This window comes from Petaurus breviceps, unplaced genomic scaffold (assembly GCF_028583685.1).
Source record: "Petaurus breviceps papuanus isolate PSGF00001 unplaced genomic scaffold, PetGlider_PUasm1.0 77, whole genome shotgun sequence".
NCBI classification, from domain to species: Eukaryota; Metazoa; Chordata; class Mammalia; order Diprotodontia; family Petauridae; genus Petaurus; species Petaurus breviceps.
The window spans coordinates 7,939,222-7,962,298 of NW_027186492.1; the positions used below are offsets into that span (position 1 = coordinate 7,939,222).

At 41.1% G+C, this 23,077-nt stretch overlaps 2 protein-coding genes across 3 annotated transcripts in view; both read right to left on the reverse strand.

Annotated features, from left to right (window-relative positions):
• Window positions 1–7,951, reverse strand: part of SPG11 (SPG11 vesicle trafficking associated, spatacsin) — a 91,615-nt gene extending 83,664 nt beyond the window's left edge. For both annotated transcript variants that reach the window (XR_011172005.1, XM_069105930.1), the window contains exons 1-4: window positions 7,601–7,951; window positions 5,608–5,792; window positions 4,058–4,285; window positions 2,824–3,022 (exon numbers count right to left, since the gene is read on the reverse strand). Coding sequence is in view for 1 of the 2 variants with exons in the window: in XM_069105930.1 (XP_068962031.1) it covers window positions 2,824–3,022; window positions 4,058–4,285; window positions 5,608–5,792; window positions 7,601–7,854 (866 nt within the window). In the remaining variant the exon portion in view is untranslated. The remainder of the gene's footprint in view (window positions 1–2,823; window positions 3,023–4,057; window positions 4,286–5,607; window positions 5,793–7,600) is intronic.
• Window positions 7,952–10,939: 2,988 nt separating this feature from the next.
• Window positions 10,940–21,350, reverse strand: PATL2 (PAT1 homolog 2). The gene is made up of 16 exons (XM_069105697.1): window positions 21,312–21,350; window positions 20,507–20,603; window positions 19,925–20,088; window positions 19,272–19,352; window positions 17,979–18,121; window positions 17,092–17,184; window positions 16,715–16,856; window positions 15,068–15,188; window positions 14,871–14,968; window positions 14,620–14,670; window positions 14,201–14,334; window positions 13,585–13,744; window positions 12,771–12,911; window positions 12,168–12,268; window positions 11,648–11,797; window positions 10,940–11,186 (listed from the first exon to the last, which is right to left on the reverse strand). The coding sequence occupies exons 1-16, from the start codon at window positions 21,348–21,350 to the stop codon at window positions 11,084–11,086; spliced, it is 1,818 nt and encodes a 605-aa protein (XP_068961798.1). The 3' UTR covers window positions 10,940–11,083.
• Window positions 21,351–23,077: the final 1,727 nt, after the last annotated feature.

Genomic DNA, 23,077 nt, shown 5'->3' on the forward strand with positions numbered 1-23,077 from the left:
AAGTTCTAATGGCCACTTTTAATTTATAATAAGCACAAAAAATGACACTCAGGCTTCAAGAATAAGTTACAAAGGCAAAGAAACTAGTTCTTAACTGGGTCAGGGTTTCTTTACACTGTCTACCTTAAAGAAAAGCTGATCATATTTTAAGTGCTTGGCAATCCTTAAAGTTTAACCTCCTAATCTAATGTTTCTGCACATGGACATAGACACAGACATAAACACACACACATGCACATAACTTGTGAGTTTAAAAGTTTGGACCCTCCCTCTGGAATGTCATAACTCCTCTGTGCCTTAGAAGATACTTTCCTTAACCAATCAGTAAGCATGTATTAATCACCTTATACCAGGTACCATACTAGGTGCTGGGGATACAAATACAAAAGTGAGACAGTCCCTGGCAGCAAGTAGCTTACATTCAAAAGTTCTGTCTTAGACACTGTGAATTTGAAATACCTACAGACATACTACTCACAAAATTTCCAATACACAGTTGGAAATGTGCAATTGGGGCTCATAGAGAAACCAGGGATGGTTATCTAGACCAAGAGGTCTTCTGTGTAGAGAAAATAACAGAGCCCATGGGAGCTGGTAAGGTCTCCAAGACAGACAGCATAGAGAGAGGAGAAGGGGGTGTAGGACAGAGCCTGGGAAGACATGCAGGATCAGTGAGGTGACATAAATGAAGATCCAGCAAAGGAGAGTAGGAAGGAGCAATTAAGACAGGGAAGAGGAAGAGAAAGGGGGGGGGGGGGGAGAGAAGTACCATAAAAACACACCAAAGACAAAGTATCTAGACAGAGAAGGTGATCAAGTCTGCCAAATGCTGAAGAAGGTCAAGAAGGAAGAGGATTGAGAAAGGGCCATTAGACTTTGTAATTAACAAGTCATTAATAACTTTGGAAAGAACAGTTTTAGTTGAATAAAAAGGGTCCGAAGCCAGACTGCAGAGCCTTTAGGAGAAAGTGAAAGGAGAAGAAGTAGAGGCACCACCTGTAGATGGCTTTTTTAAAGAAGTTTAGCAGAGAAGGTGAAGATATAAGAAGAAAATAGCTAAGAATAAGAGCCAGCATATTTATATAGCACTTTAAGGTTTGCGAAGCTCCGCACTAATGTCATTTCATCTGACTGATGAATAGTGTGGATGGTAGGATCTAATAAGGTTTCTTCGAGAATGGGATAGCTGCAGGTATGCCTGTAGGCAGCAGGAATGGAACCAGTAGAGAGGGAATGATAGAGGAGCAATCCTTGACTGGAGGGGAAGGGATCAATGGCACATGTAGAAGGAAGTAGTGGTTAAAACAATTCCAAAGGACTAATGATGGACCATGCCATCCAGATCCAGAGTCTGAATACAGAGCGAAGCAGACTATTTTCTTTTTCTGTTTTTGTTTTTTCTTTCTTATGGTTCCTCCCATTCATTCTAATTCTTCCATACAACAGGATTAACGTGAAAATATGTTTAATAGGAATGTATATGCAGAGCCTCTATTAGATTGCATGCTATCTTGGGGAGTGGGGAGGAGAAGGAGGGGAAGAAAATTTAAAATTCATTGAAGTGAATGTTGAAAACAAAATAAATGAATTAACTTTTTTTGGTTTTGTTTTTTGCTTTTTGGAGGGGGAAGGCAGGGCAATTGGGATTAAGTGACTTGCCCAAGGTCACATGGCTAGTATGTGTTAAGTGTCTGAGGCTGCATTTGAACTCAGGTCCTCCTGACTTGAGGGCCAGTGCTCTATCCACTGCACCACCTAGCTGCCCCAATTAAAAAAAAAAAAAAAAAGGAGGTAGTGGGAGATGATGTCAGGACCTTTCAAGAATTGTGTGTATGTGTGTGCATATATGTCTACGTATGTATTATATATGTATGTGTGTATATATTAGGAGCTATCAATAGGAGCTACCTTTAAGTGTAGCTCTCACAAATGTACAAATGTGCCATGAGAGAAAAGTCATCTCTGATACTGATGCCTTAAAACCATATAATCAGATATGCAAATAAGCACTTATGTGCCAGATTACTGAAGAACTGGGTCACTTAAGTAAGATTCCATCACCTCACTGGGGGCAGTAATAACTAGTAAAACCTGTCACTCCCTCACTTTTCTCTCTTTTACCTTTGCGAAAGGCCAGATAGACAGGGTGGAGATGGGGGGTTATGGGGTGGAGGAGACAGCACAGTTAAAAAAAAAACAAACCCTCTACATTAATAAAACAGAGATAAGAGTCAAAATCTTGATCTATACTCAAAAAATAAATAGGTGGTAATCAGAGTTCCTGTTTCACACATCACAATTCAATACTGCATTTCAGTAACTGGTACATGAACTGACTCAATGAAATAGGCAAACTGTTAAGAGAAAAAGGTACACTTAAATTAGTCTTGCTGCCTCAACTGAATTAATTCATGACTACAACTACCTGACTTCAGGAAAGTTTAGGAAATCTAAGCAATGTACATACCTGTACTACTTGAATTTATGACCAGAAAAGAAGATGGTTCAGTCAACTATTAGGAGTATGGGAAAGCCCAAGAGAAACTCTGGTGTCCACAAAATATTAAAAGACTCTGAAGAAGGCATCTATCATAGTGAGAGGATCTTTTACTAAAGATTTACAGAAAGGCGTGGGTTAAGAGTCACAAAGGATAGAAAGTCACTGAGGGTTTGCAATGTGCATCAGCAGAAGTGTCCAAATGGAAGAGCCCAGATGCACTGAGATACTGAAGTTAAATTAAATCAAATCAATCTGTGCTGACCCTATGGCATCTATGACTGCAATGTCCCTCCAAAAAGACCAGGAAATCTTAACCCACCTACCTGAAATAGACATTTAAGTCAAGAGTAATTGCAGAACTGGAACAGCTGATAACCACAACCACATCTAGCTCCTGAGACACCTTCAAGGTAGTAAATGTGGACACATCAGCTGGCTGCTGTTGCTCATCACACATATCAGCCTGGTAAAGGGTTAGATCTACATGAGCAAGATATGTGCCATCTACAACATCAAAAATGTCTTTGGGTCCAAGTTAAAGAAAATATCTGGTTTAAATCTAATTAACCATCCAAAATATAAGACATGATGAAGCTATAAAGGCTGAGATTTTGTTCTCCAAAATGACATCAAGGATAGCAGGAAAAAAAGTGTAAACTGAGACAGACATCAGGAGAGTAACATGAAGACAGGAGTTAGTAAGAAATATGACATATTGGTGACATTCTCCACTAAAATTCAACTACCTAATAATAAAAATGAGGTTAACCCAGCATATTGTAGAATCTTTTTTTTTTTTTTTAAAGCAATTGGGGTTAAGTAACTTGCTCAAGGTTACACGGCCAGTTATTTCTGGGTGTGGTGCTGAGCATCTGACCCCGGATTTGATCCAGATCATCCCAAAACTGGAACCGGTGCTCCCACTCGCTGAGCCACCTGGCCACCCCTAAGCAATCAGGGTTAAGCAACTTGCTCAAGGTTACTCGGCCAGGTGTTTCTGGGTGGGTGCTAAGTGTATGAGCCCGGGATTCGATCTCCTGGTCTTCTCAACACTGGAGCCAGTACTCTTACTCGCTGTGCTACCTGGCCGCCCCTATTGTAGAATCTTTTAAACATCAATTTGGATGGAGGCAACTAGGTGGCGAAGTGAATAGAGCACCTGCCCTGGAATCAAGAGGGACTGAGTTCAAATCTGGCCTTAGACACTTGATACACTTACTAGCTGTGTGACCTTAGGCAAGTCACTTAACCCCAACTGCCTTGTCTTCCCCCCCTCCCCAAAAAACCAAACAACCAAAACAAAAAAATCAGTTTAGATACAAACAAGTGTAACCAAAGCATAAAAATAATTTCCAGAATTTAGAAAATCAATCACAAATTTATACAGGGAGAAAGAATACCATTCTTATGATATTTCAATATAGTGTTGCTAATAGCCTAATAGATCTGCTGAGAGAGCTCTACCATGCTACTATCTCAAATGCTTAAGAAAATGAACCACCTTTCAGAATATTCTTTTCCTTACTATTCAAAGGCTATTTCCATTAACAAGGATACAGATCCAGCCAGAACTATCCAAAACAAAAAGAAACCCTCTGCAAAGTTGTGAATCAGTTATCCTTTCCAAAGCCTGTGGAGCTAAGGCCAGAGTGAAGCAGCTGAGGGTTTTGACCTCAGCATCTCTCCCAGGAAATGCAATGTGTAGGACAATACATCTGTTGATGAGCAGCAACGACGAGGAGTTTTGAAATAACAGAATTCTCAGATATGATAAAGAAGATATTCCTGAAAAACAGAAAGTTATCAATTCAAACTCAGTTTCTAAGTTTAGTAACATTTTGGTTTTGTGAAAAAAAACAAAAACAAATTTCATGACAATTCTACTTTGGCCAGTTTGATTCAGATTTCACTCATTTGAGACAAATTAAATGTCTACATTCATCATGTCAATTTGGCAGAGAGGATGGAATGCTAGAATTGCAGTCAGGAACCTCTGAGTTTGGACACTCCTCAGACATTTGCTAGTTACATGACCCTGGGGAAGTCATCTAACCTCCCTCAGGCTCCGCCAAGTGAGGGTAACCATAATAGCACTTACCTCACTGAGCTGTTGTGAGGATCAAGTGAGATATATAAAGTGCTTTGTAAAATTTAAAAGTGGCATATCAAATGCTCACATTATTATTATATCAGTGTTCCTGCGTTTGACCACTACCGTTATTAGTACTGTCACTCAGTGGTCATGATTCTGGAGAAGACAACAGGGAGTGATAAAGTACTCTTCCCCCTTACTCATACCTATAATATAGCAACGCGGCAGCAGGGGCTATTCACTCCTATAGGCACACAGAAGCAAGCAGAGCATCGTAGAATTTGTTTTAGAGTTGGAAAGAATTTTAGAGATCAGGAACATAAAAGTATTATTACCTTTAACATTTATCTGCTAGTTGCCTTAATTCATTAGTCTCTCTGCTTATAAGAGGTCTCAACTTCTCTACAGATCATAAATTTAAATATCAGATGAAATCTTATATAAGAGGAAACAGAGACCCAGAAAAAAATAAGTGACTTGTCCAAGTAGTGCAATTAAGATGTGAACCTAAAGGCAACATAGCGCAATGGAGTAAGTACTTGGAGTAAGAGGATGCAGATTCAAATCCTCCTTGTTCTCAGTAAGTTATAACAAGAGTGTTTTAAAGTTTACAAAATGTTTTCCTCACAAAAACCCTCTATGGTAGATAGCATAAATATCATTATCTCCATTTTACAGGTGAGAAAAATGAGCCTCAGAGACATAACATAACTTGTTGTGGTCACATACTTAGTGTCAGTGCTATGATTTGAACCCAGGTTCCATACAATGAAATTTAGCACTCTTGCTATTATGTCAAAAATGCCTCGTCTAAGTGTACTAGCTTCTGCTCTGGGGAACAATCTATCTGGACCAAGGCCAACAACTCCACTGTCAGTCTCAGAAGAGCCTCTCCCACTGGTTCTACTCACACGTGTTGGTAGCACAGAGCACACCCATGATTGTAAAGGATAAAATGTCATGGTCATTTTCAGAAATTTACATATGCATTGATAGAGAGCCAATATATACTTACTAATGTTTTTGTCTTCAATTAGCTTTTTTAGTGTCTCCCCACTGCAGCTACATAATGTAGTGACATCATATTTTCCATCCTTCATCTTGAACTCATGGACACAGAGTTCATTATTTTCACTGAGGGTTAGAAGTTTAGGCTTGTCTTTTGGTGGGTCACCGGTTTGGGAATTCTCCCAAACAAAGCTAAAGAAAACCACAGAATGTTGAGTTTATTCAGTGGTACAACAGTGTTAAGGGGAGGGTTGGGGAAAAGAGGAAAAAGGAGAAAATAGGAGAGAATAGTTTCCTACTCTTTAATAAATTCTACCACCTATCTTTGAGAGATCAAGATAATGAAATATATGGTACCCAGCAATGATACCACCATTAAAAATAAATTCATAATAATTAAAGTTCTAACATTTGAAAACAATGAAATGAGTTTAGCACACTGAAAAATCTCACCTTCATTTGCCAGATAGCACATTCCCCAAAACCCAGCATGAATGTTAAGACTGGATTTAGACTTTTAGAATTCATTTATTACTTCTCCATTAATAATTTTTTTAGACGGGCATTTTTACATGACTGTTATTGCCACTAAAGTCATCCTCTCCAAGCTCATAAGCTCTAGCAGGTCCTACTAAGTTAGAAAGACTTAAAAGAATGATCTTGTGAGAAAAATCTCTGAAACTTACAAATCTTGGAATAGCCATCTAGTGATGAATTTTTTTGCCTATGGGAACCCATATTGATTGTTTATTCAAAATACAGATGAGTCACAACCTAGGTCGGTGGAAGCAATACTGGCTAAATCTGTGTGGATGAAAGGAATAAGGATAAGATGCCTTAAATATTTGTTGCCATACTTGGATGAATGGTTCATTATTATAAAGCCTTGTTCATAATTCCACTCCTGTAAGTTTTCCCTAGTCATTCTCCTACTCTGAGAGTATTTTCTGCTATAGTGCTATGTTTATATACAGTGCCTTGCTTGATAATCATTTCCCTTTCAGTTAAATTGTAAGCCACAAAATGATTAAGCTTTGTATCTTTAGTTTCTTTGCTATCTTTCAAAGCACAAAGTATTGAATAGAAAAAATAAATTCTTGTTGAAGAAATGAAGGAAAGAAATTTGGACCATAAACCAGATTACCCTCAGCAGAGTTGGGAATAAGTAATTAAGTGAGCTGCCCAATCACAAAGCAGTTTCAAAGGTGAGGCTGGAGCCTGTGCCTTCATGACTCTTTGCACAACCCTAAGCCTCTTTATGAATGAACTGACTAGCATTTCCATGGTAAAAGGGACAAGACAGTCATCAAAAATACATTCTGGCTAATATGGGAGAGGGAAAAGAAACAGAAAGCAAATTTACGTCCTTTAACATGCTTGAAAATTACTTTGTATATATTTAAAACTTTATTCTCTGTGCGAATTTCCAGTGGAAAGAGCCCTGATTCTGGAGTGAGAGGACCAATATCCCCCATTAGAACATAAACTCCTTGAGGGCAGGGACAATTTTCCTATTTGTATCTCCAGTACTTGAGTAATACCTAAATCGAATAGGTGTTTAATCAACGCTAAGGATCAGAATTAAATCTGTTTCCCCGGAGAGCCTCTTCAGAGCTTTTTGCAATCCACGAGGAGTAGGAAGGGCAAGAATTCCCGAAACCACCAGAAGAAAAAAAAAAAAAAAAAGACTGCACTCTGACTCCACTCCCCCCAAGAGGAAACGTTGAAGATGAGGGTCGGCGGAGTACAAGATGTGTGTTAGTGGTGGGGGGGTGGGATGTCCCATGACGCCTACTTCTTCAGCACGTCTTCCTGGCATTGAACTGATCAACAAGCATTTATTTATCGCCTACTATGTACCAATCTCTACCCTCAAAGAGCTTCCGTTCTATCTAGCCAGGTGAAAATCTCGAGCCAAGGCACCCTAATGGTTTCGGGAGGGGTCCCAGGGCCGGGGGTCTAGATGGAAGGCGGGAGACGGGCGTGGGTCCCCAACTTACTAGCGGAAGGGGCCCGCGAGGCTGCAGCCGGTTCCGCCGCGGCCGCCAGGTGCAAGCGACAGAAGCTGGAGGCTGCCCGAGGCTGTGAGGCTGCCCAGCGCCTCTTGCTCCCGGTGTAGCCGGGCCCGGAGCCCCAGCCGCATTCTGGCTTCGGCGGGAACCGGCACCAACAACATAAGCAGCACCCTCTCCATAGCCCCAGTCGGGGGAGCGCCACTGTCGCATCCACTTCCGCCCTCCTCTTGCGTCGCCATCTTGCTAAAGTAACTCCCTTCCCTTTCAGTCAGTCAGCTGAGCCCCACGTGCCGGCCGGGAAACGGGCTCCCGGACCTCGGCTAGGTGAGCATGCGCAGTATCTCTGCAGGCGATATTTTAGGCCCACCCACTTTTTTTTTTTTTTTTCAAAATTCCTGGAACGCGGGCTGAGAGACCGCTCTCTGCTGTAGGCCGCTCTCATTGGAATACAGCGTCCCGGGCGTGGTAAAAAGAGGGTGTTGGGTAACCAAGCCAGCTCGTCACAGGCTATGGAGACGGGGAGCCAGGTGACAAGGGCCGAGCCTGGAAAGACCCAGATTCAGATCCTGCCTCGAACTAGCCGTGTGACCCTGAGCAACTAACTCACTTCAGCCTGTTTCTTAATGAGGAGAAGGGGGATAACAAGAGCTCTCCTGCTGATTAGATCAAATCCGATAACGTGACTTTTCCCCCCGAGATTTTCCACCGTGTCCGACTCTGTGACCCATTTGGGATTTTTTTATAAAGATACGGGAGTAATTTGCCATTTCCTTCTCTAGATCATTTTACAGATGAGGAAACTGAGGCAAAAAGGGTTAAGTGACTTGCCCGGTGACAGATCTGAACTCGGTCATTGGACTCCAGGCCTGGTGCTTTATCCAGCACCACCCAACTGCCCCTAGATCACGTGTGAAGCTCTTTGTAAACCACTGTCCTCAGCCAAACACCTCACTACTTAAAAAGGCAAAAAGTGTGCAGAACAATGCTGGGCCAGAAACGATACAGAAGACAGCTAGAATATTTGGGGAGGAGGAGAGCTGATCTGATAATCTAGACAGAACCTTTTCAGTATGATGGGTTCCTTGGCAGTCTGGGTGAAGCCCTTTTCAGAATGTTTTTAAAAACATAAAATAAAATGCAAGTTCATAAACACTGCCCACCCACCCATCCCTGAAATCTCTCTGTGGAGATCAAGAAGGTGAGAAAACAGGATATACAAATAACCATAATCCAAGATCAACACAAGAGTTAGAGAGATGGCAGTGGAAATACAGAGCCCTGGGAGCTGGGCTTTCTGAAGTTTATGCGGGGAGTAACAGAGCAGAAATTTGAGTTCTGGGCCCTCCAATTCCAAATCCTTTGTTTTTTCTATTAAAATAGACCTGGCATCTACTACATGTAGTACTTTGGGAAAGTCACTCAGATGGGCTAAGCCCAGGTAACATAAAGGACTTCTAAGATTACTTTCAGCTCCAGAGATTGCAATGGAAAAAGAGATCGCATAGAAAATCGTAAAAACTGGCACAGATGAATTACTTTGAATCTTTGCTAGACACTTGATCTTCCTCCATGTGTATTTATGTTATAGCACTTTTACCTAATAATAAGCTCCATGAGGGCAGGGACCACATCGTACTGATTTTTCTATCTCCCCAACCACCCAACTCAGTTTCTGGTCTCCAGTGTAGTCCATTTTCTACCAAAATCAACTATGACAGATTGTTTACTGTTAAATAACATGGGTAGATATAAGACTACCCATGTTATTCAAGTTCAAGGATAGATGGCCCCCCAAAAGTATGTTGAACATGACTTACAAATGTCAGATTTAAAGTGTAAATAGGATAAAGTCTTTGAAGAGGTTTGTCAGCAAATGTGAGGTGAAAGAAAAACAGGCAAAGCAAACAGAATAAAAAGGAAGGTTACAAAGATAATCAGGTCAAAAGGTATTAGTTGGGTAATATAGACATTCAAATGAGCAAGAATGAGAATAGGAGAGAAACAGAACAGTTTTCCTATAATTTCCATTTTAGTTTCCAGGTGTTTTTTTTTTTTACATATGTACATATATATGTATATATCAGCCTTAACATCCAATCCCTCCTGAAAAAATATAAGCAATGTATCAGGATATCTAGTGCATTTGCAGACCCCCATTACTCTCTCCAAAGCATCTTCCATGTGAAAGCTACATCAGTCAGGTAAACTGTGGGGGTCTAGATGAGACAGACTCCCATTACATTCATTATGAATTAAGTTTTTCTCCCAGGTGGCTTAAGGGCAGTATAGGTATAAAGATTGCAACTTCATTCACCACCATAACCCCTGAAGAATAAAGGTTAGAGGTGACCCAGAAGACAACCAAGAGATGCATGGCAGATATCAGGCTTCAGAACAGTACCTAACAATAACTTGAGTAGATGTCATATAAAAGGTATCTAAGAAATATATTGTTGAGAAAGGGTGGGGCATCAGCTCTGTAACAAAGGAGGAAATAGATGGACAGCTAGGTGCTTCACTGGTCCCTGAAGACTGTTACAAGACATAAAAGGAAGGCCTGGAGACTACTGGGTAAGTACTGTTTGGAAGACTTTATGGACAGCATTATACAAAATGAGGTATAAATTAGTTGAAATACTCATAGTTAACGAAACCAGAGTCAGAGTAAAGAGGGAAAGAAGGCCTTTTAAATAGAGGTAGTTAGGTGGTATATTCCAGTCAGAAAGATTAGAGTTCAAATCCTTAGACATTGGATTTAACCTTTTGCCTCAGTTTCCTCATCTGTGAAAAGGAAATAATAATAGCACCTTCCCTCCTAGGGGTAACAATTTGCAGTTGTTGTGACAAAGTATTTTGCAAATCTTAAAGCACCATGTAAATGTCAGCTCTTGTTACTAATAAAAGATATTTGGTGGAAGGCAGGGAAAAATTCTTCCATTCCATTGTTTATAAGAAAAAAACTTCAGAATCCTAGGACCTATGATATTTATCCAACCATTTTATCCATTTTGTGGTTGTAAGGGAAATGACCTCTCTATGAATGAAAGAAGGCTCCTAATTAGACCCAGGGAAAAAGATGACCTCTGAGAAAACTACCTCATTTTGTTATCTGGCAAGACACATTGCTCTATTGAGAGAGACCCCTTTACTATTATCATATTCCCATTCATTTAGCAAAAGGACCTACTTCATTCATTCCTAGTAAAGATATCTAGCAGAAGGGAAAGGGGAAGAAGCTATTTTTGGAAATGGGAAGGCAAATGTAACCTTTATCAAAGCAATATTTCAGTAGTCACTTGTTCTGGTTTTACATGAGCACTTTAATTTAAATCAGGTACTGCCCAGCCCTCCCTTTCTGAAGGTTCTAGGTTTCTATACTCAGTAGAAGGGTAGAGAAACCTGGGGTCCCCATTGCCTCTACTGAGGAAAATCAAAAAAGCCTTCATGACTGCCAAGGGCACAGCTCCTTCAGTGGATTTTCCCTTCTTCTACTTCATTCCTAACAGACTGGTATGTAGGTGGGCAGGATAATTTTCCCAAACAAGTCAGGTCGGTAGCCATGAGGGCATAGCTGCAAAAAACAGAAACAAAAACAAAACCAGCTATGGACCATCTTTGGTCCACAAACTCAAATTATGGAGCAACCGTAAGAACCCTAAATACAATTTACATAAACTTCTCATAAAGTTAAATTCCTGGGAGGCAGAAGTTAAGTCTAACACTTATACTAAGTGTCTGGGATCCCTGCCAGAACCAAATAAAATGCCTGCCAAATCAAGAAACCACTTGGGAAGAGTGATGCCTGTGATTTAAGTATCTTTTCCTACTATCAAGTTCTAGTTTGGAGGAAAATGGAAACAGAATAGGACAGAGGTGGAAGAACTGAGATACTGTGCTCCAGAACTCTACCCCAAAGCCAAGTGTCCCTGGCTCCTATTAAACTCTGGAGAAATGAGAATAGGGAGGGAAATAGAATATAAACTGGAATGATGTTGAAACAAGGGTTATTATATCTCTTCATTCCCCACTTACTCCATTCTGGCTTCTAACTGCTGTACTATTTGTTTGTCCACATAACGGCAGAACAGGGAGAGGAGGTTGCTGGGGATGACAAATGGCTCTGCCAAAGAAGCAGTGGACATGTGGGATATCTCCCAGGCAATCAGAACCACCATGTCTGTCCTGCAGAGGAAAGAAAGCTGAGAGTAAGGTAGGAATAACCAGAGCCTGGTATGCTTGGGGAACAAGGGCACAAGCCTGGGCCACCCATTCACTCAAAGAAAATTCCAAGTTCTCAGGTGCCAACAGATGCCTTAAGACCCCTATCTACTCCTAGTATCTTAGTCAGTTGCAACAAAACAGACTACTGAACAGAAGGGACCACCAGCTATCAATACCCTTGAGGTACTAAAGATAAACCACTTTGAGTTTACTCAAACCTCTTCCCTTCCTTACCCAGATTAGAAAAAGTAAGGGCAGGAAAAATCTTTTCCAACCCAGCACAAAGATAACATGATGCTAAAGAAGCAGATCTATCTGGGTGAGGTCTTACCAAGTTGCAAGATCACTGCTGCTGTATTGCTGCAGGGAACAATTCAAGGACACCAGCTGTTCTCCATGGCTCAGAAGTGAATAGAGCAAGGAGATGCCAAACTGTAAGAAATGGAGCAAAGGGCAAGAAATAACATCGGGTATTCGGTGACTCCCAAGGCCTTGATTCCTTCACCCAACTCAAAGAAGTTTTCTCTCTAATGAAATTTAACCTTTATAGGAATAGTCAGGATTTTACAGGGATTGAAGAAGTTCTGATCTTTTCCTTTAAGAGAACTAGATAATGATAAAATGTATATAGAGCCTTAAGGTTTGCAAAGCACTTTACAAATACCTCATTTTATCCTTACAACCACCCTGGGAGGTAAGTGCTATTATTGTTCCCATTTTACAGATGAGGAAACTCAGAGTGCCTTGCCCAGGGTCACACTGCTAGTAAGTGTGACTGGAATTGTAGAAAGGACCTATTCTATTATTCTTAAGTATCCCATATGTGACTACACTGCCTGGGGCACTGAGGTATTCACTTAAGTGGGATCTAGTCACCCAGATTAGAAGTAACCTATGTTCAGGCAAGTCTCTCTGGCCTTATTGGCCACAATACCTGGTTCTGAAGGACTATGGTGATTGGCCGCTCTTGGGATCCAGGTTGTAGCACTGTCAGTCCCTGAAGCCCTTGGAGCAGCTCACTAAAAGCCAAGAGATTGATGCACTTTCCCAGGGGCTTGAACAACATATGTAGGGCCTATAGGTAAGGGAAAAGGCCAAATACTATATCAAAAGGAATTGTTCCATGAATAAGCTCATTCTAACTTGTCCTCCATTTTATTCCTATTGGCTCTTTATGGTCAGGTTTTTCTGGCTACCATTCCTGATGTCATCCAACTCAATTCTGTCATCATTCATATTCCTCCAGCTCTAATATGGTCCTCTACCACCCTCCACACATCCCCCCCAAGCCCATTTCTTCCATAAAGCCTTAAAGGAAAGAAGACTTGGGGCTTAATACCTACAAGCATGACTTCCCTACTCAAGCCCTACAATTACAAAGGTATAGACATCACTGCACTTACACTGTGTGTCTTAGCTATGCCCATCATATCAGAATTTGTTTTTGTCTAGATGATATAGCATATACTACATATTTCTAAACTCCTTGATTCATGAAAGAGACTAAATAGCACAGGTGAATAAATTACTGCTGTCTTTTCTTTTTATAAGATCTGGATGAAAGGCCTTAGCACATGAGATGGGAGAATATGAACAAGAATTGGGTGGTATAAAAAGGTATAAATGGGCTATGGTATACACTGTGGAAAAATACAGATCTATGAAAGTCTCTCTGGAAAAGCCCCCCAAAATTTTAATATTATCACAGATCTCTGATAGGTTGGCCCCTCTGCCCAACCCCACTGTACCTGATCAGCTGTATCCCTTCTAATTAGGAAGGGCAAGTGACTGGTGATTGATAGGACAAGGTGGACTGCCTGATCCCGTGGAAGAAGTAGTAGTAGCCGGGCTACAAGGACCTTTCCTTTCCTCACTGATAATACTTGTAGGAATCCATTTGCTGCCTCCCTGAAAGTGAGATTGAATCACAGAATTGAGAGCTAGATTAGACTTTAACAGTCATCTAGTCCAATTTCTTAATTTGGCAGATGAGGAAGATAGAGCTTTTAAATTAAGTAATTTGCCCAAAATCACATGGTTCATAACTATCAATGTGAGGATTCAGAGCCAAGTACCTCAGGTTTGTAGAAATGATGTCAAGAAGGATATTCTAGAGCAAGGGTGGGGAATATGTGACCTCAAGGTCCTTAAGTATGGCCCTTTGACTGAATATAAACTTTTATTTTGAAATTACCATAGTTGTTACAACTGTTAGAATTGCAGCCTTGAGACAGGTTCTCCACCCGTTCTAGGGAAATGAGCCAAGTATAATTTCCCCCAGGATGGGACTAATATCCACTCTAACTATCCCATACATCCTAGGGTGAGTGGGCGGGGGGGGGGGGGGCTGTCAAATGTACTCACTCTGAATTGTCCTGATCACTAGTCCTCAATGCCTGATAGATCTTCTCTAGAGGTTTTCTCTGCAGCTCATAGAAATAGGACTTTGGTAGCATACCCTTCTGATTTTTCTCCAATTTTAACAGCTGAAGGAACATCTGGAAGGAAGGAGAAGTATAAATCTGCCATCCTGCAGGCAACCTTCTCTCCCCCAAATTTTCCATAAGCACCAGCATGAGCGGAGCTATCTACCAGAGAAAGTCATAGATGAACCTCTAGACTTCACTAGAAAAAGAAAATGTGAGTTTGGGGTAGGTCAGAACATGAAATCAATGAAAAGGCAGATAATGTTCTTTGGTCTAGAAATATCTGATGGAGAATTTCTTTGAAGTCCATGAATACATCCCTCAGGAGCTGGTAAAGGTCTTAATAAGGGGTCTTACCTTCTCAATTCGATACAGTACTTGAAGCTTCTGATTATATATAGCTGTATCCTGGGGAGAAAAGTGTACTGGTCACTGATCTGATTTTCAGAAGTCAAAAAGCTTAGGACCTTAAGTCTGAGCAGAAAATTCAATTTTAGTGTCTGGCCTGACTTTTGAACACAGTTTGAAGAACTGAGTAACACTAGAACTTACTTAACATTAAAATAAAATAGATAAAAGGAGAAGCTATAGGTGCATAACCAGCCTACCTGCTCCTGTGAACCATGAGACACTGCATCAATGGCTCTGCGGGGACCGAAACAGGTAGAAACTGCCACCTGGCCGAGGGAACCTTCAATTCGAACCACTGGGAAAAAACAAGCAAGGTGAGGCCTAACCACTGCCCCACTCTTACTCAGTTTATTCACAAGTACACCTTACCCAATGTGGCAAGTTCTCCTCCTACCTGATTCATAGTCCTCTGCCTTCTGAATATAAGGTGTCACCAACTTAGGAGAGTCAGGTCTGCCCCTTCGTCCAAGCAGCTCTTCATCTGCCTGTTTTTTCTCTAGCTTTTGGTAATATTCCTGCGAGCAAGGGGAATGCAGGAAGGACATGCAGAAGGATGGGAAGGAAAACAGAGGCACAGGGCTATGTTCCATGTCTGACTGGAAAGCAAGTGGATCAAAACATTACCTTACACCCCATTCCAAAGAGGCATAGTTCCTTTTAGCATGAAAAATGTAAATGAGTAAGAGAAGAGACAAGTAAATCAAGGCAAAGAAAGGAAGAACTCAGAATGAATAAGAATGGGGAAAAAGATAGAAACCTTGGTTTTGAGACTGGAAAAATTAAGAGAGACAGTGTAGTAATTTTGGGCAAAAAGATGGCTGGAGTAATACTTTCCTGGAAGAAAAGGGGAGAGTTACCATTGTTTGCAACCACCTAAGCAGTTTACAGACTATAGAAAATGATTTAATTTTGCAAACAGAGACTCTTGCTTAGCCAACCCAAAGAGGTCAGACCAATAGTAGAGACCACATTCCAAGATTTAGCTTTGGGAATTTTGAGTTGATACCTCGTGACTTGCATTCACTTACAAACTAAAGTCAGCTTGGGGAGGAAGGTCCTGTTGGTTTGATGTGCACTGGATTGGAGGATTATCAATCAAAAATGTGTCAACTAGATGTTATAAGGCAGGAATTCTCAACCTTTTTTTGATATCATGAACTCCTTTGATAGTCTGGTGAAACCTATGGATGCCTTCTCAGAATAACGTTTTTAAATTAATAAAATAAATTAGGGTTACAAAGGAAACCAATTATATTGAAATATAGTCTATAGAAATGAAAACTGTGATAACGTGATCTAATGGCAGTACTAACAACTATGGTAATTTTGAAATAGTAATGAGCAGGAATAATATTTTAAGATGACATCTGTAACAACTGTAATATGATTTATGAAAAGACCTCTGATTTCTATTGCTGACAAAGTGGCTCACTGTGGCTTACTGCTTACTCCTCACGATTGAAGAAAACGCTAAACTTAAGGTAGAGATTAGTAAAAAATAAAAATGTAATTTTTTCCCCATGCAAGTTTATAGACCCCCTGAAATCTTTGGGGTTCATGGATCCCAGGTTAAGAACTTCTGCTATGAAGAGACAAAAGAGGTCATACCCAAGATGGTATTAAGAGGACTGGGCTGGGGTGGCCAGGTGGCTCAGTGAGTAAGAGTGCTGGCCCAGCGTCAGGAGACCCGGGATCGTTTCCGGCCTCAGATACTTGGCACCCACACAAAAAATAACTGGCCGTGTAACCTTGAGCAAGTTACTTAACCCCAATTGCTTTAAAAAAAAGAAAAGAGGACTGGGCTATACCTATTTAATCCTTACCTCAGAAGATCAGAAGATCATAAATTTAGAACTAGAAGGAACTTTAGAAGGTGGTCTAATTAATTTTATATATGAGGAAACTGGAGCCCAGAGAGGGGCCTTGTGATTTGCCCAAAGTCACACAGATAAGCGGAAAAGTCAGGACATGAACCTGGGTCTCCTCCATCAACACATCTAACATTCTTGCCAGTGCACTATCGTACAATTAGGGAGCTTACCTGGTAGTAGTAGTCATCCAGCTCGGGGTTCTCACTTTGCAGCTGAACCATCTGTACCTTGATCACCCAGTCTTTCTCCCTTTGATTCATGAGACCAGCATAGGGATCTGGCTTCTGGGACCACAGTTTCCCAATACCGGGACTTTAAGTGAGGAAGAGCATTCTTTTGATGTCTGGGCCTCTCATCCCCTTCACTCTCCCAAAAGAGAGGCTGGGAATGGAGTAGAGTTCACTGGGAAGGATGGGGGCAGGGACAGTGATGACAAAGGTGGGAGATCCCAATTCATGCAGAAATCCTGGGTCCATATTTCCCCTCATGGGGGAAAATAGCCCACATACAAACAAATCTTTTACTCCTGCATTCTGCCTAATGTTACCTCTGGCATTTATGACCACACTGTTGTTCCTGCTGCTGCTTCTGCAAGATCCTTTGATGCTGGGGATGCAGCTGGGTCCAGTGATTGGGGAGGCTACAAAGAAACTCAGACAAAGTGGCAAGCAAGTTCTTAGCTCTCCTCTCCTGATATTTACCCAGCTACTTTGACTGTGATGGTATTTACTAGAACTTCTTTTCAGATTAGGGATCTTAACATGAGGTCTGCAAACTTGGTTGTTTTTTTTTTTTAATTTACAATTTTGATGAAAACTGTATTTCAAAGTAATTGTTTTCCTTTGTAATCCTCTGTATTTTTGCATTCAAATACATTATTCTGAGAAGGGGTCCATAGGCTTTACCAGACTACTATAAGGGTCTATGACACAAATAAGGTTCAGTACCCCTGCTTAAGAAGATCTCTATATAGAGACAGTTTTAAAACTGGGATTTAAGAACTCTCAGAAAAGGTCAAGAGCTCTGATAGAACTTCCCATTTCCCTATTCCTACCTTCCTACATGGACCCATCCCAATCTTAATTCAGTGGGACTCACAGCCCCTTTTCAAGATATTGCCTTTATGGTTCTTCCTAGAGAGGCAATATAATAGTTTAAAAAAGAAACACACTAGATTGGGATTCAGGAAACCTAAGTTTGAACCCTAGCTCTGCTAACAATTTATTAGCCATGTAAACTTAGATAAACCATAATTTCTCTAAGTCTCATGAAGTAAAGGATTTGGAAAAGATCTCCAAGACCCCTTTCTAGCTTTAAGTCTGATTCTTTTTTCAAAGGATACAGTGGTCTTAGCCTTCCACAGCTAATACTCCTAAGAATTAGTCATGGAAAGGACCCATTCAAAGTTTTGGCAGTCTCCAAAATCTAAAGTACCTGAACCTTGGGGGCCATGATGCTGGTGGGCTATAGAAGAGAGATGGGTCTGGGGAGGGCAGCTGAGGTCCAAAGCGTTGTGCTGGGGAACTGGCATTTGGAAATGTAGACCGGAAGGAGACTGGAGACAAATAATTCATTGTCTGAAGAAGGAATCAGAAGACTTAGAAAAGAAGGGTCTCATTTGACCAAGTACCTCCATCTCCAGTCTCCCAACCTTTCTCCTATTCACTTCATCCCTTAAGTAGCTTTTTTTTTGTAAATTTAAACTTGCAAACCTACCTCATGGACTTCTTTTTCCCTGGAAAGTGTTACCCAACCCTTTACATCTCAAACAGCATCCCCTCTTGGGAATTTATGCACCACTTAAAATATATTTATATATTTATTTTACATTTATATATAAATTCCCTCCTGGGAATTTAAACACCATTTTTTAAGGCTCAAGGGAATTAGGAAAAAATCAGTAGCAGGAAGATATTCCACATGCCATTCTACTTATCTTTTTTGTGGATGGAATAGGGTTTTGATGGTCATTTCTAGATAAACATTCCTAACACTCATATAACAAATCCAACAGCATAAAACATTCCATTCATACAATTATTCCCTTTTCTTCTTGTTGCTAACCTCAGTGAGTCAACCATTTGTCTATGCCACTTCCTTATGACTTCCCAGTTTCAGGATCCTTTTTTCTTCCCCCACTTTATCCAACAAGAGGGGGCTGGTTTCTTTCACTTCCTTTCTTTCCCTGTCTCTGTCTTATACTGTCTGCTTTATTATTTGTTCTGCATAGCCTAATATGCTACTCCTGCCCTGGCTTCTTTCCTCTCTTGTTCTCCAAGTATTTCTACCAGGTCCTCATCCTCCTAGATGATAATATCTCTAGGATATTATCCCATCACTCTAACTGAAGGCCTCTCTCTCTACTATTAAACTTAATGCTGTTAAACCTAAGGATTGCCCTTTTGGACATTAAATCTAATGTGACAATAGATAAGACAGAGAAATGAGATTAGAACCAGGACACTCTTCCACTAATATCAGTAGACACACCTCACTGCAAACTAACTCAACTCATTGTAGTCATAAACAACTGGGAATAGGACAGAGGGACAGCCATTCCTGTACACCCATTGGTGTGTCACTCAATTTAACTATTATTCTCCAGAGCAGGGATCAAAGGAGACTCAGCTCTAACAGAAAAAGGGAGCAGTTGAACATGTTTTAGATTTTTATTTTTACCAAGACTCAGCCGACTCTTTGGTGAGATCAAGAACCTAGCTGACTTACCTGACACAGAAAGTGCAAGGATTCTGGAGACATCCCAAGTACATTGGAGGCCTTGAGTCTTGGAGAGCCCTTGTGTCCTCTCTACAGTAAGGATAAAACCTAGACTTATTTGGGTCTTTTATGTTATCCTCTGCAAAGGCCTATCCCATCTCCTCAGGGTGTAAAGGGGCTGAGAGGTTAGCAAGCCCACTCATTGTTTCCACTAGTCTTACTCATGTTGAGTCCATTTCAAAGGAACCATCCTTTAAGAGGACTATTTGCGAAGTTCCCTTGAATAAAGTTTTATCCTTCTAAGGAGGAAGCAAGATGGGCAATGCAGAAACAGGCTGAAAGAGATTTAGGGAACTTCCATAGGCTCAGAAGAGCCTTATTTCCTCTTTGGAAAATCTGTATCATTTTTCCTTCCTCCACACCCTTCATCTTTATTAACTACAGGAAGCAAAACAAGCAACAAAAATGGACTGGGGAAAGGGTAATGTGAAGGTCAAAATTCGGTGGAAATAGCTTCTTAAGTCCTAAGCAAAATATTATTACTTGAAGTCAGGACAATATTTGAGGCTGATGGGGGAAAATTAACAGGGAAATAGGAGGGAGGGAGAGATATGGAGTAATGGGAGTGTGGGGAGAGGACAAAATCTTTTCCCCTATAGCACCTGGGCACCATGAATAGCACTGAGGACTGCTGGATCTCCCAACTCATTCTCTTCCTTTTCTTCCTCTTCTTCCTCAATGTCCTCTTCCTCATGGGTTCTGCCAGCCTTCTCAGGGATCTGGGGACCAAAGGGTTTGCCTGGTCCTTGCTCCATTAAGTTTGAGTCTGGAGAAAGGGCAGCCCAGAGTTCTAATTTAGGAAGCTCATTATGTCCGAGGCTAAAACTGCTTCTTGCATATCTGCTCCCCATCTGGCCCTCTGACTTTAAATTATCCTTAATACACACAAAATATTTTGCATTATGGAGAGCACCACTTCTTCTGAATGTCCCGTGCATATAAACAGGCCCATGTTATACTCTCTTAAAATATACTAAACCTGACTGGTTCCAGATATCTTTGTTGTCCTCTTCCTAAATAAGGACCTTCAATCATCTCTTCCCCACACCTTAAAACCCTTTATTTTGCCATTTTAACTGGGTATCTGTTTCAGCTGCACCAATAATGCCTTTTTCTCCTAATGAGGTCCTGCACTTCCTTGACCCCCAGCTTTTCATCTTGATATTATGTCTTCCCCAGCATACCTGTGCTACAATCCGTTTTGCCAAGTGGGTTGACTGCCCCAACTGCCATCTCTTCCATGAGCAGACTCTCATTATCCAAAAAGTAATCCTCTAAAACCTGTGACAAGGTAGGCCCTTAGAGACATCCTTCTTCCATCAGAGAGAGTTAAACTAAACCCCTACTCTGTCGGAAAAGACTCAGGTCCCATCCCCAAGAGAGGCCAGACTGAGAGGAGCAGCTAATTCCTCCACAAGGACTAACCATATCCCCAAAGCAGAAAGACAAGAAAGACCTACACTAGCCCCGGAGTCAGGAGGACTTGAGTTCAAATCTTGGAGGGGAGAAGAGGGAAGGGGAGAAGAGAGGGAGACCTGAAAAAGCTTTACACTCCAACCCTCCAACTCGAGGTTACCTTGGGAAATGGACTTCTGACTAAATTTATATAGGGAAATCTTGGACAAGAAAACTCCCTCTACCAATATAGGTCAGCACTTTTTCTGCAACTTATATTAGTCTTAGAAAATGAGAGTGCCCTAGAGCACTAAAAAGTTAGGTGATTTGCTCAGGGTCATTCAACCAGTATTTGTCATAAACTGGACTTGAACCCAGGTCTCCCTTGCTCTGAGGGCAGCTCTCTATCCACTGCATGTCTCACCAGCCCAAGGTATACCAAGAAGTTATCAAAGGAAGGAGAAGGTAGTGCTGAAGCCCCTGGCACTTCTCTACTAGCATAAGAAGAGGTGGTGAAACCATTATCAACAAGAGGAAATTAAGAGAGATTTTCATTAGAAACCTAGAGTGCTTTATTCTTCCCTTAGCACTTACAGGCTGGCTGTCAATGAGATTTTGGTTACATCGAGCCATAGCAGCACCTGTTCTGGGCCAGAGCCTCTTTGGCTCCCAGCTCTTTAAAGGTTCCCACTCCCACACACTATTCTCTCCTTAAAGGGACAGCACTCCCTGGTCATGAGATTTTGGTAGGAGTGTGGGAGCAAACTTAGGGAATAACGAAAACCTCACAACTGAAAAGAGGGGAAGAGCTTGCATGATTGAAAATGGGGTATGCTGAGAATAAAAGGTCTCCAGAACCTATGGGATCATAGGATTCAGAGTTAGAAGGAATCTTGGAGATTATCTAGTCTAATCTCCTCAAAGGGGTTAAGTGACTTGGGGTGGTGAGTAGCAAAGCAGACATTTGAATCCAAATCTTTTGACTCTAAATCCCACACTCTTTCTATTACATCAGAAGCTGTACACCACAGCTTGCTTTATGTCTATGCTTATTTTGCAACTAGAGATGGGAAGGAGGAAACTATAGTTCCCTCTATCCTTGGTATCTCTGAGAATGATTGTCATTTTTTCCCAGGAAAAATGGTTATAAATGCACTGAGACAATTCAGCAAGTAGAACTGTGAGGAGGAGCTGCCCCTGACCCTAGCAATGGTGGAAACCTCACCACAAAATAGGCATCTGTGGAGAACTGATTAAGTTTGATGACTCTGGTACTGGGAAATGTGCTTTCCAGTTCACTGACTATTTTTAACTAGTGCCCTCTACTGCTAGACTGGGTCTAGAAGCCTAATCTTAATTTTTTAAAAAAGGCTTTTGCATGAATTATACATTTAATGTTCTTTTTAAAAATAGCAATGGAGTCCTGGTCTAGAAGTTGTTATTGTTGTTTAGTTGTTTCAATCATGCCCAATTCTCCATGACCCTATTTGGGGTTTTCTTGGCGAAGACACTGGAGTGGTTTGCCATTTCCTTCTCCAGCTCATTGTACAGATGAGGAAACTGAGGCAAACAGGCTTAAGTGACTTGCCCAGGGTCACACAGCTAGTAAGCCTCTAAGGCTAGATTTGAATTTAGGAAGATGCCTAGAAGTACAATAGAGATAAATGTACAGACCTATAGGGAATAATCAAACCCAAAGGACCACCTGAAGACAATCTATTTTTTTTTTCCACTTCCTTGTCTTGTGACTACAACCTTTGCCCTCACCTGAAACTCCACACATCATTATTTCTTCTGTGGCAGGAAATAAAGTACAATGAGATTTTTTTTTCCACATTAAGATGCAGGCTAGAATTTTTCATGTACACCAGATGGTGTCATCACTATATTCACTGCGAGCCAGAAATCTGAACTAGAAAAAAAATTCAAGTAGATGGGAAGTACACTCTTAGAAATTGTGATTGATTAAATACTTGCAGCTAATTGCTTTTCAGTTTTTTTCCTCAGGTGCCAATAAATAACTTACTTTGTCATTACTGAGAAAAGGATTTCAGAGTTCTGGAAGTGAGTTGATGTACTGCTATAAATGAGGCTTTTCTATAGTCACTATGAGAAAACTATATGCTGCTGGAGCTTCCTGAAAAGGCAGAAGCTTCAAGAAACCACAGAGCAGTTAAGCAACTGCTGCCCTGTGGTATCTGTGAAAACAACTCCCCAGCCCCAGGTGTGTGGCAGTTTCAGGCCCACATGGGCCCCCCTAGCAGCTTACCATTTTGCCTCAAATCTTGGCTAGTGTGTTGCCCCCAGATTTCCTCCCCTGTTATAGTTTAACCAAGTGGTTTTGTCACAGCTATGGACAC